The sequence below is a fragment of the Bombina bombina genome, chromosome 3, assembly GCF_027579735.1.
Source record: "Bombina bombina isolate aBomBom1 chromosome 3, aBomBom1.pri, whole genome shotgun sequence".
NCBI lineage: Eukaryota > Metazoa > Chordata > Amphibia > Anura > Bombinatoridae > Bombina > Bombina bombina.
In genome coordinates this window covers 1,139,872,461-1,139,894,634 of record NC_069501.1, presented here as the reverse complement: position 1 = coordinate 1,139,894,634, position 22,174 = coordinate 1,139,872,461, and the positions used below count along the sequence as shown (strand labels likewise).

The following is a 22,174-nucleotide window of genomic DNA, read 5'->3' as shown; positions in this document are numbered from 1 at the left end:
AAAGAAAAGAATCTCTTAGCCGGAGGCCTTAACTTGAAGCCAATTCTGTACCTTTCTGAAACAATGTTTCTGAAACCAGAGATTAAGAACGGAATTGATCCAAATTTCTTTGAAGAAAACGTAATCTGCCCCATACCAGCTGAGCTGGAATAAGGGCCGCACCTTCATAGGTACTTAGGAGCTGGCTATAGGTTTCTATAAGGCTTGGATATATTCCAAACTGGAAATAGTTTCCAAACTGATACCGCTCCTGAGGATGAAGGATCAGGCTTTTGTTCCTTGTTGTGAGGAAAGGAACGAAATGATTATTTACCCTGGAAAGAAAGGGAAAGCAAAGTTGACTTAGAAGACATGTCAGCATTCCAAGTTTAATCCATAAAGCTTTTCTAGCTAAAATAGCTAGAGACATATACCTGACATCAACTCTAATGATATCAAAAGATGGTATCACCAATAAAATTATTAGCATGTTATAGAATAATAATAATGCTATAAAATTATGATCTGTTACTTGTTGCGCTAAAGCTTCTAACCAAAAAGTTGAAGCTGCAGCAACAACCGCTAAAAATATAGCAGGTCTAAGAAGATTACCTGAACATAAGTAAGCTTTTCTTAGAAAGGATTCAATTTTCCTATCTAAAGGATCCTTAAATGAAGTACTATCTGCCATAGGAATAGTAGTACATTAGCAGGAGTAGAGACAGCCCCATAACCTTAGGGATTTTTGTCCCAAAAAACTCTAATCTGTCAGATGGCACAGGATATAATTTGCTTAAACGTCTAGAAGGAGTAAATAAATTACCCAAATTATTCCATTCCCTGGAAATTACTTCAGAAATAGCATCAGGGAGATAAAACACTTCTGGAATAACTACAGGAGATTTTAAAAACCTTATTTAAACGTTTACATTTAGTATCAAGAGGACCAGAATCCTCTATTTCTAATGCAAATAACACTTCTTTAAGTAAAGAACGAATAAATTCCATCTTGAACAAATACAAAGATTTATCAGCATCAACCTCTGAGACAGAAACCTCTGAACCAGAAGAACCATTATCAGTATCAGAATGATAATGTTCATTTAAAAATTCATCTGAAAAAAAGAGAAGTTTTAAAAGACTTTTATGTATACTAGAAGGAGAAATAACAGACATAGCCTTCTTAATGGATTTAAAAAATAAAATCTCTTATGTTATCAGGAACACTCTGAAAATTAGATGTTGACGGACAGCAACAGGTAATGTAACAGTACTAAAGGAAATTTTATCTGCATTAATAAGTTTGACATGACATGCAATACAAATAACAGCTGGAGAAACAGATACCAAAAGTTTATAGCAGACTTAGCTTGGTAGCTCCAGCACTGTGCAGTGATTTTCCTGTAGTATCTTCTGACTCAGTTGCAACGTGGAACATCTTGCAATATGTAAAAGAAAAAAACAACATATAAAGCAAAATTGATCAAATTCCTTAAATGACAGTTTCAGGAATGGGAAAAAAATGCCAGTGAACAAGCTTCTAGCAACCAGAAGCAATAAATAATGAGACTTAAATAATGTGGAGACAAAAATGACGCCCATATTTTTTAGCGCCAAAAAAGACGCCCACATTATTTGGCGCCTAAATGCTTTTGGCGCCAAAAATGACGCCACATCCGGAACGCCGACATCTTTGACGCAAAATAACGTCAAAAAATGACGCAACTTCCGGCGACACGTATGACGCCGGAAACGGAAAATAATTTTTGCGCCAAAAAAGTCCGCGCCAAGAATGACGCAATAAAATGAAGCATTTTCAGCCCCCGCGAGCCTAACAGCCCACAGGGAAAAAAGTCAAATTTTTGAGGTAAGAAAAAATATGATAATTCAATGCATAATCCCAAATATGAAACTGACTGTCTGGAAATAAGGAAAGTTGAACATTCTGAGTCAAGGCAAATAAATGTTTGAATACATATATTTAGAACTTTATAAATAAAGTGCCCAACCATAGCTTAGAGTGTCACAGAAAATAAGACTTACTTACCCCAGGACACTCATCTACATGTTTGTAGAAAGCCAAACCAGTACTGAAACGAGAATCAGTAGAGGAAATGGTAAATATAAGAGTATATCGTCGATCTGAAAAGGGAGGTAAGAGATGAATCTCTACGACCGATAACAGAGAACCTTATGAAATAGACCCCGTAGAAGGAGATCACTGCATTCAAATAGGCAATACTCTCCTCACATCCCTCTGACATTCACTGCACGCTGAGAGGAAAACCGGGCTCCAACTTGCTGCGGAGCGCATATCAACGTAGAATCTAGCACAAACTTACTTCACCACCTCCCTTGGAGGCAAAGTTTGTAAAAACTGATTTGTGGGTGTGGTGAGGGGTGTATTTATAGGCATTTTAAGGTTTGGGAAACTTTGCCCCTCCTGGTAGGAATGTATATCCCATACGTCACTAGCTCATGGACTCTTGTTAATTACATGAAAGAAATATACCAGCACTGAGGGAGAGATTGAATATACGGTAACTTATGGTTACCAGATATACATGTTACATTGTGTATTGTGGCCTTAAAAGAACAGTTGATTGCATGATTACAAGAAGGTTTTGTAAAATTTACATTTTTCATTCAGCCATAGGAGGATTTTTACAGCAAAAATCACTGCACCTATCTATGGAATTTGCCATGGAGATGGCGCTCGTGTAGAAGTGTTTCCCTGGCTTTATTTTATAAAAAAAAAAGCTGATCCCAAGGTTCAGAAATATAAAGTGGCTTTTTTAAACGATTTTCACACATTTTTAGTAGAAAACAAAACTGTTTTTATTTCAAAACTTGATTAACGTTCTGCCATATTTGTAAATTATAAAGATCAAATGTTTATATAAATTTTAGTATTAATATTTTATTTTTTATGTGTGTGATATAATCAGTGACTTGCTAGCATCTGCTGTGTAATATAGTGCAAGACCCTGTGCTATAATATCACATACCCTTGCGACCCTATTTTCATGCTTTGTCTGACAATTTCTGAAGTAATATACAGCAAGATAGCTGCAATTTTTGGCAAAGTGAACAAAAAGGTGTGCATACTTTATTCCTGATTGTAAAAGGTAATAACAGTGTTTCTCAACTGCTGTACTCAAGTACCCCTAACAGGGAAGGTTTTCATTATAGCTGAACTAGAGCACAGGTGAAATAATCGGTTAATGGCTGAGAGCAGGCTAGTAACCATGGTTACTGATCAGCTGATTATTTCACCTGTGCTCTAGTTCAGCTATAATGTAAACCTAGCCTGTTGGGGTACTTGAGAACCATGGTTGAGAAACACTGTAATAACACACACACCACACTCTCATTCAACACACACACAAACATACAACACACACATACAACAGACACACTCATACAACACACACCACACACTCTCTCATATAACACACACACCACACTCTCATTCAACACACACACAAACATACAACACACACATACAACAGACACACTCATACAACACACACCACACACTCTCTCATATAACACACACACCACACTCCCACACCACACTCTCATGCAACACACATACAAACATACATTACACACATACACCACACACACTCATACAACACACACTCTCTCATATAACACACACACACTACACACTATCATACAACACACACTACATATACACACACTCATACACCACACACACACACACACACTCATACAACACACAACCACACATTTTCATACTACATGCACACACTCATACACCAGACACACACCACATACTCATACAACACACACTACATACACACACTCATACAACACACACTACATACACACACTCATACAACACACACTACATACACCACACACACACACCACACACTCTCATTCAACACACACTCTCATTCAACACACACACTACAGACACTTTCATATAACACACACTACCCACACTCTCATGTAACACACACAAGTCGTGACCCAGTAAACATGGTGTTGCGACCCAGTAATGGGTCCCGAACCATGGTTTGAAGAACACTGATATAGTGCGTAGTCTGTATGTATGTATCTATCTCTCTATCTACCAATCTGTGTGCTTGATATTTCCTATTAATCATAGTGCATAGGCAGTGCTAAGGTTAGTGTAGCAGTTTACAAAATTTCCATTTTGAAGTTTTATTAGATGGGAACATGCACTTGAACAAATGCATCCTTCATGAATGGGGTTTTTTATTGCCGTGGTTATTATAATAATTTGACTTGCAGGACAAGATTTAAGGTAATTCATTTTGTGTATATGAAAAAAAGAAAAAAACTGGACCTTTTTCATTCCTGAGAACATGTCCACATTTTTTAAGTGAAATGTATAACCTGTTCAGCTTTTTAAAGTCGAGCACCACATACACACAGAGGCCTATTTGTTGTCAATGAAAGTCCTTGTGAATGCTCAAGTGGGATTTATGTCAACAAAGATAAATTCATGCAAATATCCAGAGCATGCAGATAATGTTATGCTTATTTAGCACAGAACATGTCTGGGTATATCTGCTAGTCACACAGATTAGTAACATAGACTGAACAAAGGCTGCCTGTGTGTAGACACGTTACTGCTATGGTAAAGCTCTACAGCTTTGGGATTAATATCTAAAGAGTTGTTTCAGTTTTTACTGGGAGCACATTTTTCTATGTTTTTCTAAAATGTACAGTCTTAAGACCATGCGACTATCAGATAGATAGATAGATAGATAGATAGATAGATAGATAGATAGATAGATAGATAGATAGATAGATAGATAATTATACAGGGCAATAACTTTGTGACCAGAATTGCACACTCATTTAGATGTAATATGAAAATGCATCAAGATATAAGATTATGAAAGAATAACAGACTGAATGATAAATGTACAGTGGCAAGTAACATTAAAGTGTTACTAAACCCAAATTTTTTCTTTAATGATTCAGATAGAGCAGGCAATTTTAAGCAAATTTCTAATATACTTCTATTATCAATTTTTACTTGCTATTTTTATTTGAAAAAGCAGAAATGTAAGGTTAGGAGCCGGCCCATTTTTAGTTCAACACCTGTGTAGCGCTTGCTGATTGGTGACTACATTATGTTATATAATGAATAGCTAACTGGCTAACAAGCATAACCCCCCCCCCCATTATTTGCTTTGTTGTTAGACAATGACATACTTCTCAATAACAAAATATGTTGGATATTTATTTTTCTTTCCTAAGATATGGAGAGTCCACAACGTCATTCAATTACTAGTGGGAATATCACTCCTGGCCAGTAGGAGGAGACAAAGAGCACCACAGCAAAGCTGTTAAGTGTCACTCCCCTACCCACAATCCCCAGTCATTCTCTTTGCCTCTGTCAATGGAGGAGGTGAAGTTTGGTGTCTGAAGAAATTAATTCCTTTTTTGGGTTCTTTTTCCTGCAAGCAAGGATTTGGGTTTATCTGAGTCTACGTCAATCTCTTCAGTAGAGTAGTGGTGGCTTTTAAGCAGTTAGGAAGTTTTGAGGTAGTCCTTGCTTTGTTTCCTAACACATTGCTTCCCATGGTACAGAAAGCCAGAGTTGGTTACACACTTTATGACACACTTCTCAATAACAAAACATGTTGGATATTTTATTTTTTCTCAGTACAGGAACTTCCATTTTACAGAAAAAAAAATTAAACTAACTTTTTTGGGCGTTGTCTCTATGAGCCAATGAGCACTAGAGTCCCAGGACTTGTACATAATCACACACTTCCCTGTTAGTTAAACTTTACATTTACCTAACATTTTTCATGCAAAAGAAAGTAAAATGGTAAACTGTTTCTTTGCACATACATGATGGAGAAAAAAAATTGAGTAATCTGGTCCTTTAAAAAACAGGCGATAATTCTTAAAGGGACAGTAAAGTCAAAATTAAACTTTCAGAATTTAAACAGGGAATGTCATTTTAATAAATTTCAAATGTATTTCTGTTATTAAATTTTCTTTATTTTATTTGTATCCTTTGTTAAAGTGTAGGCTCAGAAGCCGTAATGCACTACTGGAAGATAGCTGAGCACATCTGGTGAGCCAATTTTAATAGGTATGTATATATGTGCAGCCACCAATCACCAGCTTGCTCCCAGCAGTGCACTAATACCCCTGAGCCTTCCTTTGTGTACTTTTCAACATAGGATACTTAGAGAACAAAACAAATGTGATTATTGAAGTACTTTGGAAACATTTTTAAAATCAAGTTCTTTGTCAGAATAATGAGTTTTATTTTAAATGTACTGTCCCTTTTATTGTTGGTTCAAAGATTATACCTCCCTATTACACAATCTGTATAATGTATGCATCCAAATGAGAAATATTTGGTGAAATATATAAACTAATGTGATCTGCTTGGATATATGCATATGCTCTATTATCACAGATATATTTATTTATTATTAATTGTTTTTACAGACCTACTCAATTTAAATGGCAGTTGATGGTTGCTAGCTGTTACAGGAAGAGCGGTAAGCATTATTTCTGCATTTACATTCTTTTACCCTTTATATATTGTATACTCAGAACTTTTAATTGTATTGTATATTAGTGTCTGCCCCTCAAACATTCTCTGCGTTAATCCTTTCTACAAAAAGGAAAATCCTATTGCCTTGCACCACAACTGGGCTTGTTGTAATATTTTTAATTATAGATTCCCGGTTAGGCAAATAGACATACTGCCGCAATATCATTCCTGATTTCTAAAGACATTTCAAGATAAGAGAGACTTACAGGAACAGAATATCTGATCATCCTGGGTCCAGTCGTCCCTGGCTGTCACCAGATGTCACCACTGTACTGAGCACAAATGTACCAGTGCCACTGATCTGCAAGGGAGGGGGCATCTGTGCTCTGGGGACAATCTAGGGTCAATACATGTTTGTTTAGATTTGCATACTTATTTATCTTTACAGGAGAACTAGAAGTTGAATCTAAGCAAAGAGGTCTCATTTACATAAATCGCATTACTGTTTTTCATCCTTAAAGGGACACTAAAAACCTTGTAATTACAAGACAAGCTAAACATATTTTTTTAAACAAACATCTTGTTTGCTACAGTTGTTTTTTAAAAGATAAACGCAACCCACCACATTTGGAGGAGCCAACCTGATCTTCAGTCAGTAGTCATTATGTTATTATAAAGCGCATTGGCTTCAATTGATAACAAATGAAAAGCAATCAGGGAAAGATAAGTAGCAGGGTTAGCCTTGAGAAGTCTGTAAGGTGCATTTCCACCTCTAAGAATTAGAAAATCCGCAATTTTTCAGAGCTGGATTACACAGAAAGGGGCAAAATAAATAATATGAATAATATTGCACATAACTAAACATTTTATATTTATTTTACTTATTTTATTTTTATCATTTAGCTATAAACTCTGTGTTATTGTTAGTTTTATCTTTTACATTTTTAATTTTTTTAGGTAACTACCACAAAGCTCTTAAAACCTACAAAGATATTCACAGGAAGTTTCCCGATAATGTGGAATGTAAGCAATCCTAATTCATTACATTATCCCAAAGAATTTAAGATGTTTTATTAAATCATTTACATTGTCACCAATTTTTGGTTTAGGTTTGCGTTTCTTGGTGCGGCTCTGTACTGATACTGGATTAAAAGAAGTTCAAGAATATGCTACCAAACTTAAGAAAGCAGAAAAAATGAAAGAATTAAGAGAACAGGTTGGCATTTCTAAATCTAGATATTGAGCAAGGGGCTTTGTCTTTGTGCATTATCTAAATTCCATATTTCACATTTCATTTTACTTGATACACCTTTATTATTTATTTGTAATTATTTATTTCTCTTGTTAAGTGTATCCAGTCCACGGATCATCCATTACTTGTGGGATATATTCCCTTCCCAACAGGAAGTTGCAAGAGGATCACCCACAGCAGAGCTGCTATATAGCTCCTCCCCTCACATGTCATACCCAGTCATTCTCTTGCAACCCTCAACATAGATGGAGGTCGTGAGAGGACTGTGGTGTTTTATACTTAGTTTATTTCTTCAATCAAAAGTTTGTGATTTTTAAATGGCACCGGAGTGTGCTGTTTTTTCTCAGGCAGTATTTGGAAGAAGAATCTGCCTGCGTTTTCTATGATCTTAGCAGAAGTAACTAAGATCCACTTGCTGTTCTCACACATTCTGAGGAGTGAGGTAACTTCAGAGAGGGAATGGCGTGCAGGTTTTCCTGCAAATGAGGTATGTGCAGTAAAATATTTTTCTAAGGAATGGAATTGACTAAGAAAATGCTGCTGATACCGAAGTAATGTAAGTAAAGCCTTAAATGCAGTGTATTAGGCTTATTAATTAATTAGGCTTATTAATAGAGATATATATATATACTCTTCAAAAAATGCTCTTCAAAAAATGTGTTTTAAAACGTTTGCTGGCATGTTTAATCGTTTTTTAACGTACATTTGGTGATAAAACTTATTGGGGCATAATTTTTCCACATGGCTGGCTTAATTTCTGCATAGAAACAGTTAACTGAGGCTTCCCACTGTTGTAATATGAGTGGGAGGGGCCTATTTTAGCACTTTTTTGCGCAGTAAAAATTCAGACTCAGACTTCCTGCTTCTTCCTGCATGATCCAGGACTTCTCTAGAGGGCTCAAAAGGCTTCAAAAGTCATATTGAGGGAGGTAAAATGTCACAGTAGAGCTGTGGCAGTGTGTGTGACTGTTTTAAAAAACGTTTTTTTCTATTGTTAGTCCGTTTTGGGTATTGAGGGGTTAATCATCCATTTGCAAGTGGGTGCAATGCTCTGCTAACTTAATACATACACTGTGAAAATTTGATTGGTATAACTGCTTTGGTTCATTGTTATTTCAACTTGGGACAGGTTTTGTGCTTCTTAAAGGCACAGTAGCGTTTTTTATATTGCTTGTAAACTTGTTGTAAAGTGTTTTTCAAGCTTGCCAGTCTTATTGCTAGTCTGTTTAAACATGTCTGACATAGATGAATCTATTTGTTCATTATGTTTGAAAGCCAGTGTGGAGCCCCATAGGAATATGTGTACTAAATGTATTGATTTCACTTTAAATAATAAAGATCAGTCTTTATCTATAAAAGAATTATCACCAGACGACGAGGGGGAAGTTATGCCGACTAACTCTCCTCACGTGTCAGTACCTTCGTCTCCCGCTCAGGGGGCGCACGCTAATATGGCGCCAAGTACATCAGGGACGCCCATAGCAATTACTTTACAGGACATGGCTACAATCATGAATAATACCCTGTCAGAAGTATTATCTAGATTGCCAGAATTGAGAGGCAAGCGCGATAGCTCTGGGATTAGGAGAGATGCAGAGCGCGCAGGTGCTGTAAGAGCCATGTCTGATACTGCGTCACAGTTTGCAGAACATGAGGACGGAGAGCTTCATTCTGTGGGTGACGGATCTGATCCGGGGAAACCTGATTCAGAGATCTCTAATTTAAGCTTGAGAACCTCTGTGTATTGCTTGGGGAGGTTTTAGCTGCTCTGAACGACTGTAACACAGTTGCAATTCCAGAGAAATTGTGTAGGCTGGATAGATACTATGCGGTGCCGGTGTGTACTGATAATTTCTGTAAGCCTTTTAGGTATAGGAAAACATTAGCAAGGAGTGGGATAGACCTGGTGTGCCCTTTTCCCCTCCTCCTATATTTAGAAAAATGTTCCCAATAGACGCCACTACACAGGACTTATGGCAAACGGTCCCTAAGGTGGAGGGAGCTGTTTCTTCTTTAGCAAAACGTACCACTATCCCAGTTGAGGACAGTTGTGCTTTTTCGGATCCAATGGATAAAAAATTAGAAGGTTACCTTAAGAAAATGTTTGTTCAACAAGATTTTATCCTGCAGCCCCTTGCATGCATTGCGCCTGTCACTGCTGCTGCGGCATTCTGGTTTGAGTCTCTGGAAGAGGCCATTCACACAGCTCCATTGGATGAAATTATGGACAAGCTTAAATCACTTAAGCTAGCCAACTCATTTGTTTCTGATGCCATTGTACATTTGACTAAACTAACGGCTAAGAATTCCGGATTCGCCATCCAGGCGCGGAGGGCGCTATGGCTTAAATCCTGGTCAGCTGACGTGACTTCTAAATCTAAATTACTTAATATTCCTTTCACGAGGCAGACCTTATTCGGGCCCGGCTTGAAAGAAATTATTGCTGACATTACTGGAGGTAAGGGTCATACCCTCCCTCAGGACAGGGCCAAATCAAAGGTCAAACAGTCTAATTTTTGTGCCTTTCGAAATTTCAAGGCAGGAGCAGCATCAACTTCCTCCGCTCCAAAACAGGAAGGAACTGTTGCTCATTCCAGACAGGCCTGGAAACCTAACCAGTCCTGGAACAAGGGCAAGCAGGTCAGAAAACCTGCTGCTGCCCCCAAGACAGTTTGAAGGAACGGCCCCCTATCCGGAAACGGATCTAGTGGGGGGCAGACCTTCTCTCTTCGCCCAGGCGTGAGCAAGAGATGTCCAGGATCCCTGGGCGTTGGAGATTATATCTCAGGGATATCTTCTGGACTTCAAGGCATTCCTAAGCTGTGTACAAAACCTCCTAGTAATGGGGGTGATACACCCAGTTCCGCGGACGGAACAAGGACAGGGATTTTATTCAAATCTGTTTGTGGTTCCCAAGAAAGAGGGAATCTTCAGACCAATCTTGGATCTAAAGATCTTGAACAAATTCCTCAGAGTTCCATCATTCAAAATGGAAACCATTCGGACCATCCTACCCATGGTCCAAGAGGGTGAGTACATGACCACAGTGGACTTAAAGGATGTCTACCTTCACATACCGATTCACAAAGATCATCATCGGTTCCTAAGATTTGCCTTTCAAGACAGGCATTACCAATTTGTAGCTCTTCCCTTCGGGTTGGCTACTGCCCCGAGAATCTTTACAAAGGTTCTGGGCTCACTTCTAGCGGTTCTAAGACCGCGAGGCATAGCGGTGGCTCCGTATCTAGACGACATCCTGATACAGGCGTCAAGCTTTCAAATTGCCAAGTCTCATACAGAGATAGTTCTGGCATTTCTGAGGTCGCATGGGTGGAAGATGAACGTGGAAAAGAGTTCTCTATCACCACTCACAAGAGTCTCCTTCCTAGGGACTCTGATAGATTCTGTAGAAATGAAAATTTACCTGACGGAGTCCAAGTTATCAAAACTTTTAAATGCTTGCCGTGTCCTTCATTCCATTCCACGCCCGTCAGTGGCTCAATACATGGAAGTAATCGGCTTAATGGTAGCGGCAATGGACATAGTGCCATTTGCGCGCCTACATCTCAGACCGCTGCAATTATGCATGCTAGGTCAGTGGAATGGGGATTACTCAGATTTGTCCCCTCTACTAAATCTGGATCAAGAGACCAGAGATTCTCTTCTCTGGTGGCTATCTCGGGTCCATCTGTCCAAGGGTATGACCTTTCGCAGGCCAGATTGGACGATTGTAACAACAGATGCCAGCCTTCTAGGTTGGGGCGCAGTCTGGAACTCCCTGAAGGCTCAGGGATCGTGGACTCAGGAGGAGAAACTCCTCCCAATAAATATTCTGGAGTTAAGAGCAATATTCAATGCTCTTCTAGCTTGGCCTCAGTTAGCAACACTGAGGTTCATCAGATTTCAGTCGGACAATATCACGACTGTGGCTTACATCAACCATCAAGGGGGAACCAGGAGTTCCCTAGCGATGTTAGAAGTCTCAAAGATAATTCGCTGGGCAGAGTTTCACTCTTGCCAATTGTCAGCGATCCACATCCCAGGTGTGGAGAACTGGGAGGCGGATTTTCTAAGTCGTCAGACTTTTCATCCGGGGGGGTGGGAACTCCATCCGGAGGTGTTTGCTCAAATGGTCCATCGTTGGGGCAAACCAGAACTGGATCTCATGGCGTCTCGCCAGAACGCCAATCTTCCTCGTTACGGATCCAGGTCCAGGGACCCGGGAGCGACGCTGATAGATGCTCTAGCAGCTCCTTGGTTCTTCAACCTGGCTTATGTGTTTCCACCGTTTCCTCTGCTCCCTCGACTGATCGCCAAGATCAAGCAGGAGAGAGCATCTGTGATTCTGATAGCGCCTGCGTGGCCACGCAGGACCTGGTATGCAGACCTAGTGGACATGTCATCCTGTTCACCATGGACTCTACCTCTGAGGCAAGACCTTCTAATACATAAATCATCCAAATCTAATTTCTCTGAGACTGACTGCATGGAGATTGAACGCTTGATTCTATCAAAGCGTGGCTTCTCCGAGTCAGTTATTGATACCTTAATACAGGCACGAAAGCCTGTTACCAGGAAAATCTACCATAAGATATGGCGTAAATACCTTTATTGGTGCGAATCCAAGAGTTACTCATGGAGTAAGGTTAGGATTCCTAGGATATTGTCCTTTCTCCAAGAGGGTTTAGAAAAAGGCTTATCAGCTAGTTCGTTAAAAGGACAGATATCTGCTCTGTCTATTCTTTTGCACAAGCGTCTGGCAGAGGTTCCAGACGTCCAGGCTTTTTTGTCAGGCTTTGGCTAGGATTAAGCCTGTGTTTAAAACTGTTGCTCCTCCGTGGAGCTTAAACTTGGTTCTTAAAGTTTTTCAAGGAGTTCCGTTTGAACCCCTTCATTCCATTGATATTAAACTTTTATCTTGGAAAGTTCTGTTTTTGATGGCTATTTCCTCGGCTCGAAGAGTCTCGGAGTTATCTGCCTTACATTGTGATTCTCCTTATCTGATTTTCCATTCAGACAAGGTAGTTCTGCGTACTAAACCTGGGTTTTTACCTAAGGTGGTTTCTAACAGGAATATCAATCAAGAGATTGTTGTCCCGTCATTGTGCCCTAATCCTTCTTCAAAGAAGGAACGTCTTTTACATAATCTGGACGTAGTCCGTGCCTTGAAGTTCTACTTACAGGCAACTAAAGAATTTCGACAAACATCTGCCCTGTTTGTCGTTTACTCTGGACAGAGGAGAGGTCAAAAAGCTTCGGCAACCTCTCTCTCCTTTTGGCTTCGAAGCATAATACGCTTAGCCTATGAGACTGCTGGACAGCAGCCCCCTGAAAGGATTACAGCTCATTCTACTAGAGCTGTGGCTTCCACCTGGGCCTTTAAAAATGAGGCCTCTGTTGAACAGATTTGCAAGGCTGCGACTTGGTCTTCGCTTCACACTTTTTCAAAATTCGGAGGCTGTTTTTGGGAGAAAGGTTCTACAGGCAGTGGTTCCTTCCGTTTAAGTTCCTGCCTTGTCCCTCCCATCATCCGTGTACTTAAGCTTTGGTATTGGTATCCCACAAGTAATGGATGATCCGTGGACTGGATACACTTAACAAGAGAAAACATAATTTATGCTTACCTGATAAATTTATTTCTCTTGTAGTGTATCCAGTCCACGGCCCGCCCTGTCCTTTTAAGGCAGGTCTAAATTTTCAGTTAAACTACAGTCACCACTGCACCCTATGGTTTCTCCTTTCTCGTCTTGTTTCGGTCGAATGACTGGATATGACATGTGAGGGGAGGAGCTATATAGCAGCTCTGCTGTGGGTGATCCTCTTGCAACTTCCTGTTGGGAAGGGAATATATCCCACAAGTAATGGATGATCCGTGGACTGGATACACTACAAGAGAAATAAATTTATCAGGTAAGCATAAATTATGTTTTTTTTTCTCATAATTTAAAGTGATAGTAAACAGTTTGAAATATTCTCCAATCTGCCCTGATTGGAGAAGAGTTCAAACCATTAGTGCAACAAAAAATTACTTTTTAAGTGGAGCTGGGGGAATTTGAATTTCAGTGCTACATTAAAAATTAAGTTAAAGCGCATCTTCATTATAACTCTTGAATTAAAGGGCCATTAAACCCAAAAAAATTCTTTCACGATTCAGATAAAGAATACAATTTTAAACAACATTCCAATTTACTTCTATTATCTAATTTGGTGCAATCTTTAGATATCCTTTGTTAAAAAAATAGCAATGCACATTGGTGAGCCAATCACATGAGGCATCTATGTGCAGCCACCAATCATAAGCTACTGAGCCTATCTAGATATGCTTTTTAGGAAAGAATATCAAGAGAATAAAGCAAATTATATAATTGAAGTAAATTAGAAAGTTGTTTAAAATGGTATTCTCTATCTGAATCATGAAAGAAAAAATTTGGGTTTATAATGTCCCTTTAACCCCTTAATGACCACAGCACTTTTCCATTTTCTGTCCGTTTGGGACCAAGGCTATTTTTACATTTTTGCGGTGTTTGTGTTTAGCTGTAATTTTCATCTTACTCATTTACTGTACCCACACATATTATATACCGTTTTTCTCGCCATTAAATGGACTTTCTAAAGATATCATTATTTTCATCATATCTTATAATTTACTATAAAAAAAATTATAAAATATGAGGAAAAAATTGAAAAAAACACACTTTTTCTAACTTTGACCCCCAAAATCTGTTACACATCTACAACCACCAAAAAACACCCGTGCTAAATAGTTTCTAAATTTTGTCCTGAGTTTAGAAATACCCAATGTTTACATCTTCTTTGCTTTTTTTGTAAGTTATAGGGCCATAAATACAAGTTGCACTTTGCTATTTCCAAACCATTATTTTTCAAAATTAGCGCTAGTTACATTAGAACACTAATATCTTTCAGGAATCTCTGAATATCCATTGACATGTATATAATTTTTTTTAGTAGACATCCCAAAGTATTGATCTAGGCCCATTTTGGTATATTTCATGTCACCATTTCACCGCCAAATGCGATTAAATACAAAAAATCGTTCACTTTTTTACAAATTTTTTCACAAACTTTATGTTTCTCACTGAAATTATTTACAAACAGCTTGTGCAATTATGGCTTAAATGGTTGTAAATTCTTCTCTGGGATCCCCTTTGTTCAGAAATAGCAGACATATATGGCTTTGGCGTTGCTTTTTAGTAATTAGAAGGCTGCTAAATGCCACTGCGCACTACACATATATTATGCCCAGCAGTGAAGGGGTTAATTATGGAGCATGTAGGGAGCTTCTAGGGTTAATTTTAGATTTAGTGTAGTGTAGTAGACAACCCCAAGTATTGATCTAGGCCCATTTTGGTATATTTCATGCCACCATTTCACCGCCAAATGCGATCAAATTAAAAAAAACATTAAATTTTTCACAATTTTAGGTTTCTCACTGAAATCATTTACAAACAGCTTGTGCAATTATGGCACAAATGGTTGTAAATGCTTCTCTGGGATCCCCTTTGTTCAGAAATAGCAGACATATATGGCTTTGGCGTTGCTTTTTGGTAATTAGAAGGCCGCCAAATGCCGCTGCATTTCACACGTGTATTATGGCTAGCAGTGAAGGGGTTAATTATGTAGCTTGTAGGGAGCTTGCAGGGTTAATTTTAGCTTTAGTGTAGAGCTCAGCCTCCCACCTGAAACATGAGACCCCCTGATCCCTCCCAAACAGCTCTCTTCCCTCCCCCACCCCCCAATTGTCCCCGCCATCTTAAGTACTGGCAGAAACTCTGCCAGTACTAAAATAAAAGCTATATTTGGGTTTTTTTTTTTTTTTTTTTTTTAGCATATTTACATATGCTGCTGTGTAGGATCCCCCCTTAGCCCCCAGCCTTACTGATCCCCCACCAAAGAGCTCTCTAACCCTCCCCCTCTGCCTTAATGGGCGCCATCTTGGGTACTGGCAGCTGTCTGCCAGTACCCAGTTTAGTGAATAATGTGCCTTTTTTTTAAAATAAAAACCCTTTTCTGCAGTGTAGCTTCCCCCCCCCCCCCCAAGATCAACCCCCCACCCCTTCCACATCAATTAGCTGTTATTTACACTTTAATTCAAGTACTTTTTAAACTTGATTTTTCTGTAGTGTAGCGGTTCCCTCCCGCTCCCGCCCCGTGCACGCGCCCGCCCGCCGCCCCCCGTGCACGCGCGCGCTCCCGTGCGCGCTCCCGCCCCTCCCGCCCCCGATCCCGCCCCCCTCCACTCCACTGGGTACATCGATGGCCGCCCACCCGCCTCCCAGACTTGCTCCCACCCACCAACGATACCGGCCACCGATGTCCGGTGCAGAGAGGGCCACAGAGTGGCTCTCTCTGCATCGGATGGCCAAGGGGGGTTATTGCAGGATGCCTCCATATCGAGGCATCACTGCAATAACCGGAAAGCAGCTGGAAGCGAGCAGGATCGCTTCCAGCTGCTTTCCACACCGAGGACGTGCAGGGTACGTCCTCAGGCATTAACTGCCTTTTTTTTGAGGACGTACCCTGCACGTCCTCGGTCGTTAAGGGGTTAAACTCCATCTGAAATATCTCTAAAATTCCAGATCTGTTTAGACAAAGGTGACAGTTTACTATCACTTTAAATGTAGATAATAACAGCAAATTTAGAATAAGAATTGCTTTGTGCAGTCATAATTTATGATATCCTCAAGCTTTTACCCTATCGCAGTTTGTTCCGCTCCTCTCCTCTTAGGGTTATATTTCTGTTCCTCTAAGAACTTTCACACAGGTTAGCGCAGTGTGATAAGCCAAATTCAGAGCATCCTCAGTCTGTTAGAAAAACAGGTTTTCAAATGGTTTTGAATGACTTTGCAACAAATCAACCATCGGTTAATATTGAGAATCACCTATTCTACTACATCAGCATATATTTTTTGTAGTAGTCTTTGCAAGCATGAGATATCTAAACATAATTGGGGGGAAAAAAACATTTTGCCTAGTTTTGTATCTCAGTAGACTTTTATGGCCCTTCAACAAAGTCACTTAAATTTTGTTGTGTTAAAATAGTGAACAAAGCAAACATCTACACAGTGAAACACCAGAATATGCAGTTATGCTTGCTGGAAATTTTGGGTTGTTATGAATTTCTTTCTACTGACACGGTGAGTACACAGATCATCATAATTACTGTTGGGATTATCACTCCTGGCCAGCAGGAGGAGGCAAAGAGCACCACAGCAAAGCTGTTAAAGGGACAGTCAAGTAAAAAAAAAAACTTTCATGTTTTAAATAGGGCATGTCATTTTTATCAACTTTCTAATTTACTTTTATCACTAATTTTGCTTTGTTCTCTTGGTATTCTTAGTTGAAAGCTAAACCTAGGAGGTGCTAATTTTTTAGACCTTGAAGGCCGCCCCTAATCTAAATGCATTTTGATAGTTTTTCACCACTAGAGGGCATTAGTTCACGTGTTTCATATAGATAACATTGAGCTCATGCACGTGAATTTACCATGGAGACAGCTCTGATTGACTAAAATGCAAGTCTGTCAAAAGAACTGAAATAAGGGGGCAGTCTGCTGAGGCTTAGATACAAGGTAATTACAGAGGTAACATGTGTATAATTATAACTGTGTTGGTTATGCAAAACTGGGGAATTGGTAATTAAGGGATTATCTATCTTTTAAAACAACAAAAATTCTGGTGTTGACTGTCCCTTTAAATATCACTCCCTTACCCACAAACCCCAGTCATTCTCTTTGCCTGTGCAAGGAGGTGGTAAAGTTTTAAGATGTCTGAAGATTCTTCATTCAAGAGTTTATTTTTGAAAGCAGAGCAGGTTGTTCTGTTTTTTCTGGGGTCTAACTGTGTTCCACATCAGTCTCTTCAGTAGAGCTGTGGTGGCTTTTGAGCATTTGGAAACTGGTGGGGTTTTTCATTCTCACTGTGCCTTCCATGTCTGGTGCTGCACTATCCTGAATGCCTGATTAGGATTAGTCACACTTTGTTTTTTTCCATGGGTGTATGAGGGGAGGAAGCTTTCCCATATCTGTGTACTGCCCTGCTGCCGGGCAGATTGGTCTCAGGTAAGTGCCTGTTTATTATTTTTCTTTGCTGACAGAAGAAAAGGTTATGGTACTTTTCTGGGGATTGGGACTGCAATCCTATGTGGGATTTTCTTTATTGGCAGTATGTGGGCACTGCTAGAAACTTTCGAGGAGAGGCTCTCAGTTTTGCAGCGGTGTTGCTGCGTGTGTTTGTTTTTTATACCGTTTTCTTTTTTTCTAATATGTTATGGTGGCCGGTCTTTTTGTCACGCCCACAAATAGGAGGGGCAGTTTGCTGAGGCGTCAATTAAGTTGCACGCCTTTCCGGAGCTCTGTTGTGTTCCGGTCTGTGTGGAGGTTGCTTGTGGCATTGTCGGCTAAAACGCCTTGGGCTTTGATTTATTTTTGATAAGATGGATCAAGTGGCTGTGCAGGATGTTACATGTAGCTTATGCCTTGACTCTAATGTGGAACCTCCAATCCCTTTTTGTTCATCATGTATTGATGGGACATTACATTATAGAAATAGACTTTTTGAAACTGAGCCATCATTAGCTAAGGTGGATGCTGTTCAGGGGTCTCCTGTCCAGGATATGCTGCAGCTTTCTCCTCAAACGTCCCATCCTTTAGTGTCTACTCATGCAGTGCCCAGTGTTTCATCTGTTACTTCAGTTGGGGTTTCCTTGCAGGACATTGCTACCCAGATATCCTCTGCGGTAACTGATGCCCTGGTGGCTTTTCCTATGTTACAGGGGAAGCGTAAAAGGAGATATAAGGATTCAGGGAGTAAGGTATCGAATAGTTCCTCTCATAGATCTGAGGGGGAGGATTCTTCTATAGCGTCTGAGGGGGAGATCTCATACTCAGATAGTATAGTTCCTTCTTCTGATGCTGAAGTGGTAACTTTCAGGTTTAAACTTGAGCACCTCCGGGTGCTACTCAAGGAGGTTTTGGCTACCTTGGATGACTCTGATGCTACGGTTGTAGTCACTCCAAAGAAATCTTGTAAGCTGAACAAATATTTTGATGTTCCTTTAGAGGTGAAGGTTTTTCCTGTTCCAGACCGTGCTTCTGAGATTATTGCACGGGAGTGGGAGAAGTCTGGGATTCCTTTTTCCCCTTCTCCGATTTTTAAGAAAATGTTTCCAATTGCTGATTCTGTTAAGGAGCCTTGGCAGACAGTTCCCAAGGTGGAGGGAGCGATTTCCACTTTGGCCAAGAGGACCACTATTCCCATAGAGGATAGCTGTTCCATTAAGGATTCTATGGATAAGAAGTTGAAGGTTGAAGGCGTTGCTTAAAAGGATGTAGGTTCACCAGGGGTTGCAGTGTATTGCTACTGTCACTAGTGCTGCAGCATATTGGTTTGATGCGCTGTCTGATTCTATTCAGGTGGATACGCCTCTTGAGGAGATCCATGATAGGATCAGGGCTCTTAAGTTGGCTAATTCTTTTATCACGGATGCCTCTTTGCAGATCATCAAGTTGGGAGCAAAGATTTCTGGCTTTGCTGTTTTGGCTTGCAGGGCTTTATGGTTGAAGTCTTGGTCTGCGCATGTGTCTTCTAAGTCTAAGCTTTTGTCTATTCCTTACAAGGGGAAGACCTTGTTTGGGCCGGGCTTAGCTAAGATTATTTCAGACATTACGGGAGGAAAGGGTCATTCTCTCCCTCAGGATAAGAGGAATAAGACGAAGTGTCGCCAGAGTAATTATCGTTCCTTTCGTAACTTTTCAGGCAAGCCTTCCCCCTCATTTTCCAAGCAGGAACAGTCCAAGTCCTCCTGGAAGTCCAATCAGTCTTGGAGCAAGGAGAAGCAATCTAAGAAGCCTGTCACTGACTCAAAGTCAGCATGAAGAGTCTGCCCCCGGTCCAGGAGCGGATCTTGTGGGGGCAGACTTTCTTTTTTTGCTCAGACATGGGTTCAGGATGTTCCGGATCCCTGGGCAGTGTCCCACAGATACAAGTTGAAGTTCAAGAATTTTCCTCCCAGGGGCAGGTTTCACCTTTAAGATTATCTGTAGACCAGATAAAGAGAGAGGCATTCTTCCGTTGTGTTCAGGATCTTTCCGACCTGGGAGTGATAGTTCCTGTTCTAATTCAGGAGCAGGGTCTGGGTTTTTATTCCAGTCTGTTCGTGTTTCCCAAAAAGGAGGGAACTTTAAGACCAATTCTAGATCTAAAATGTGTAAACAAGTTCCTCAGAGTTCCATCATTCAAGATGGATACTATTCGTTCCATTCTTTCTTTGGTTCAGGAGGGTCAGTTCATGACTACTGTGGATTTAAAAGATGCGTATCTGCATATTCCCATCCACAGGGATCATCACAAGTTTCTAAGGTTTGCGTTACTAGACAAACACTTTCAGTTTGTGGCCCTTCCTTTTGGTCTTGCAACGGCTCCCAGAATTTTCTCAAAGGTCCTGGGAGCATTGTTGGCGGTGCTCCGGTTGCGGGGTGTTGCAGTGGCACCTTATCTAGATGATATTCTGGTTCAGGCATCATCTTTTCAGATGTTCAGTCTTTTTGTCAGGCCTTGGTTAGAATCCGGCCTATGTTTAATTTTGCTACTCCTCCTTGGAGTCTTAATTTGGTTCTTAGAGTTCTTCAACAGGCTCTGTTTGAGCCTATGCATTCTTTGGATATTAAAATGTTATCTTGGAAGGTTTTGTTTTTGGTTGCTATCTCTTTGACTCAAAGAGTTTTGTAGCTTTCATCCCTGCAGTGTGAATCTCCTTACCTTATTTTTCATTCTGATAAGGTGGTCCTGCGTACTGCCTTAGGTTTCCTTCCCAAAGTGGTTTCGGATAGAAATATTAATCAAGAAATCGTGGTTCCTCCTTTGTGTCCTAATCCTTCTTCTCATAAGGAGCGTTTGTTGCACAACCTGGATGTGGTTCGTGCGTTGAAATATTATTTGCAGACGACTAAGGATTTTTGCCAGTCTTCTTCTTTGTTGTTTATTCTGGGAAGTGCAAGGGTCAGAAAGCTACGGCTGCTTCTCTTTTTGGCTGAGGAGTGTTATTCGTCTGGCATATGAGACTGCTGGACAACAGCCTCCTGAGAAAATCACGGCTCATTCCACAAGGGCTGTTTCTTCTTCTTGGGCCTTCAAAAATGAAGCTTCTGTGGAACAGATTTGCAAAGTTGCCACTTGGTCATCTTTACACACTTTTTCTAAATTTTATAAGTTTGATAATTTTGCTTCGGCTGAGGCTTCTTTTGGGAGAAAGGTTCTTCAAGCAGTGGTGCCTTTCTTTTAAGTTAACTGTCTTGTCCCTTCCTTATCATCCGTGTCCTCTGGCTTGGGTATTGGTTCCCAACAGTAATTATGATGATCCGTGGACTCACCGTGTCATTAGAAAGAAAACAAAGTTTATGCTTACCTGATAAATTTATTTATTTTTTTACACGGTGAGTCCACGGCCCGCCCTGTATTTTTTAGACCGTTTTTCTTCTTAAATGGAAAGAGTCAACAGCTGCATTCATTACTTTTGGGAAATAAGAACCTGGCCACCAGGAGGAGGCAGCAAAGACAACCCAGCCAAAGGTTTAAATACTCCTCCCACTGCCCTCATTCCCCAGTCATTCTTTGCCTTTCGTCCCAGGAGGTTGGCAGAGAAGTGTCAGAATTTTTCATTTTTCTTTTTTGTCTTTTATGGAGGGTGTAGTACTCTTCGGCATGGGACAGGAGTTTTAAGTAGTCCTGTCCGTCTCACAGTGAGGGCTTGGATGAAAGTTAGAGTCCGGAGATGCAGGGAGAGTCTTTCTGAGAATCCCTCCCGACTCAGATTAACAGCTCCTCAAGTAATCGGCGTTGTCGAACTTCGCTCCGCTGCCTGCTTTCTTCTCTCAAGTTAATGGCGGAGGCGATGCTACTATCCGTCACACTTGAAAGGCCGTGTTCCTGTTCCACGGCGTAGATTCCGGTAAAATAGTTTCAATTTACTTTATTCTCAATGTACTGTAATGTGAATGTTTTCCCAAGAGTTTACCACCTTGCGGGTCTAAATAAATATCATAAGGGTCTCAGTGAATCTCTTGTAGTATCTTCGAATTGAGGGTTAATATTTCCTGAGTGGGGTTATTGAACAGGGGGGTTTATTATCATGTTTGTTATGTGATTCAACCTGCTTATGTGTGATGTTTATGGGCTCGTGGTTCGGAACATTGAGGCCTTTGGAAGTGACGCGGCCTTTTAGTTGGGGGAGCTTTTTTGGACTGTAAGGTTTACCTTGTGTTCGGGCGTGGTTACGTTGCGTTTTCCATTCCGCATTCCTGACTGTGTGGCGGAGGACATTTTTTAGTCTGCAGGGGTCTGGTCATAGGAGGTGGTGAGTGCCCCAGCCATTGGGGGTGTCAGGTGCCGTTTTTGTTTTTA

At 40.4% G+C, this 22,174-nt stretch overlaps 1 protein-coding gene across 1 annotated transcript in view; it reads left to right on the top strand.

The window, feature by feature from the left end:
• Window positions 1–22,174, top strand: part of IFT88 (intraflagellar transport 88) — a 192,339-nt gene that overhangs the window by 123,142 nt on the left and 47,023 nt on the right. The window contains exons 20-22 of the mRNA XM_053708525.1: window positions 6,457–6,509; window positions 7,463–7,528; window positions 7,615–7,721. Coding sequence (XP_053564500.1) covers window positions 6,457–6,509; window positions 7,463–7,528; window positions 7,615–7,721 — 226 coding nt within the window. The remainder of the gene's footprint in view (window positions 1–6,456; window positions 6,510–7,462; window positions 7,529–7,614; window positions 7,722–22,174) is intronic.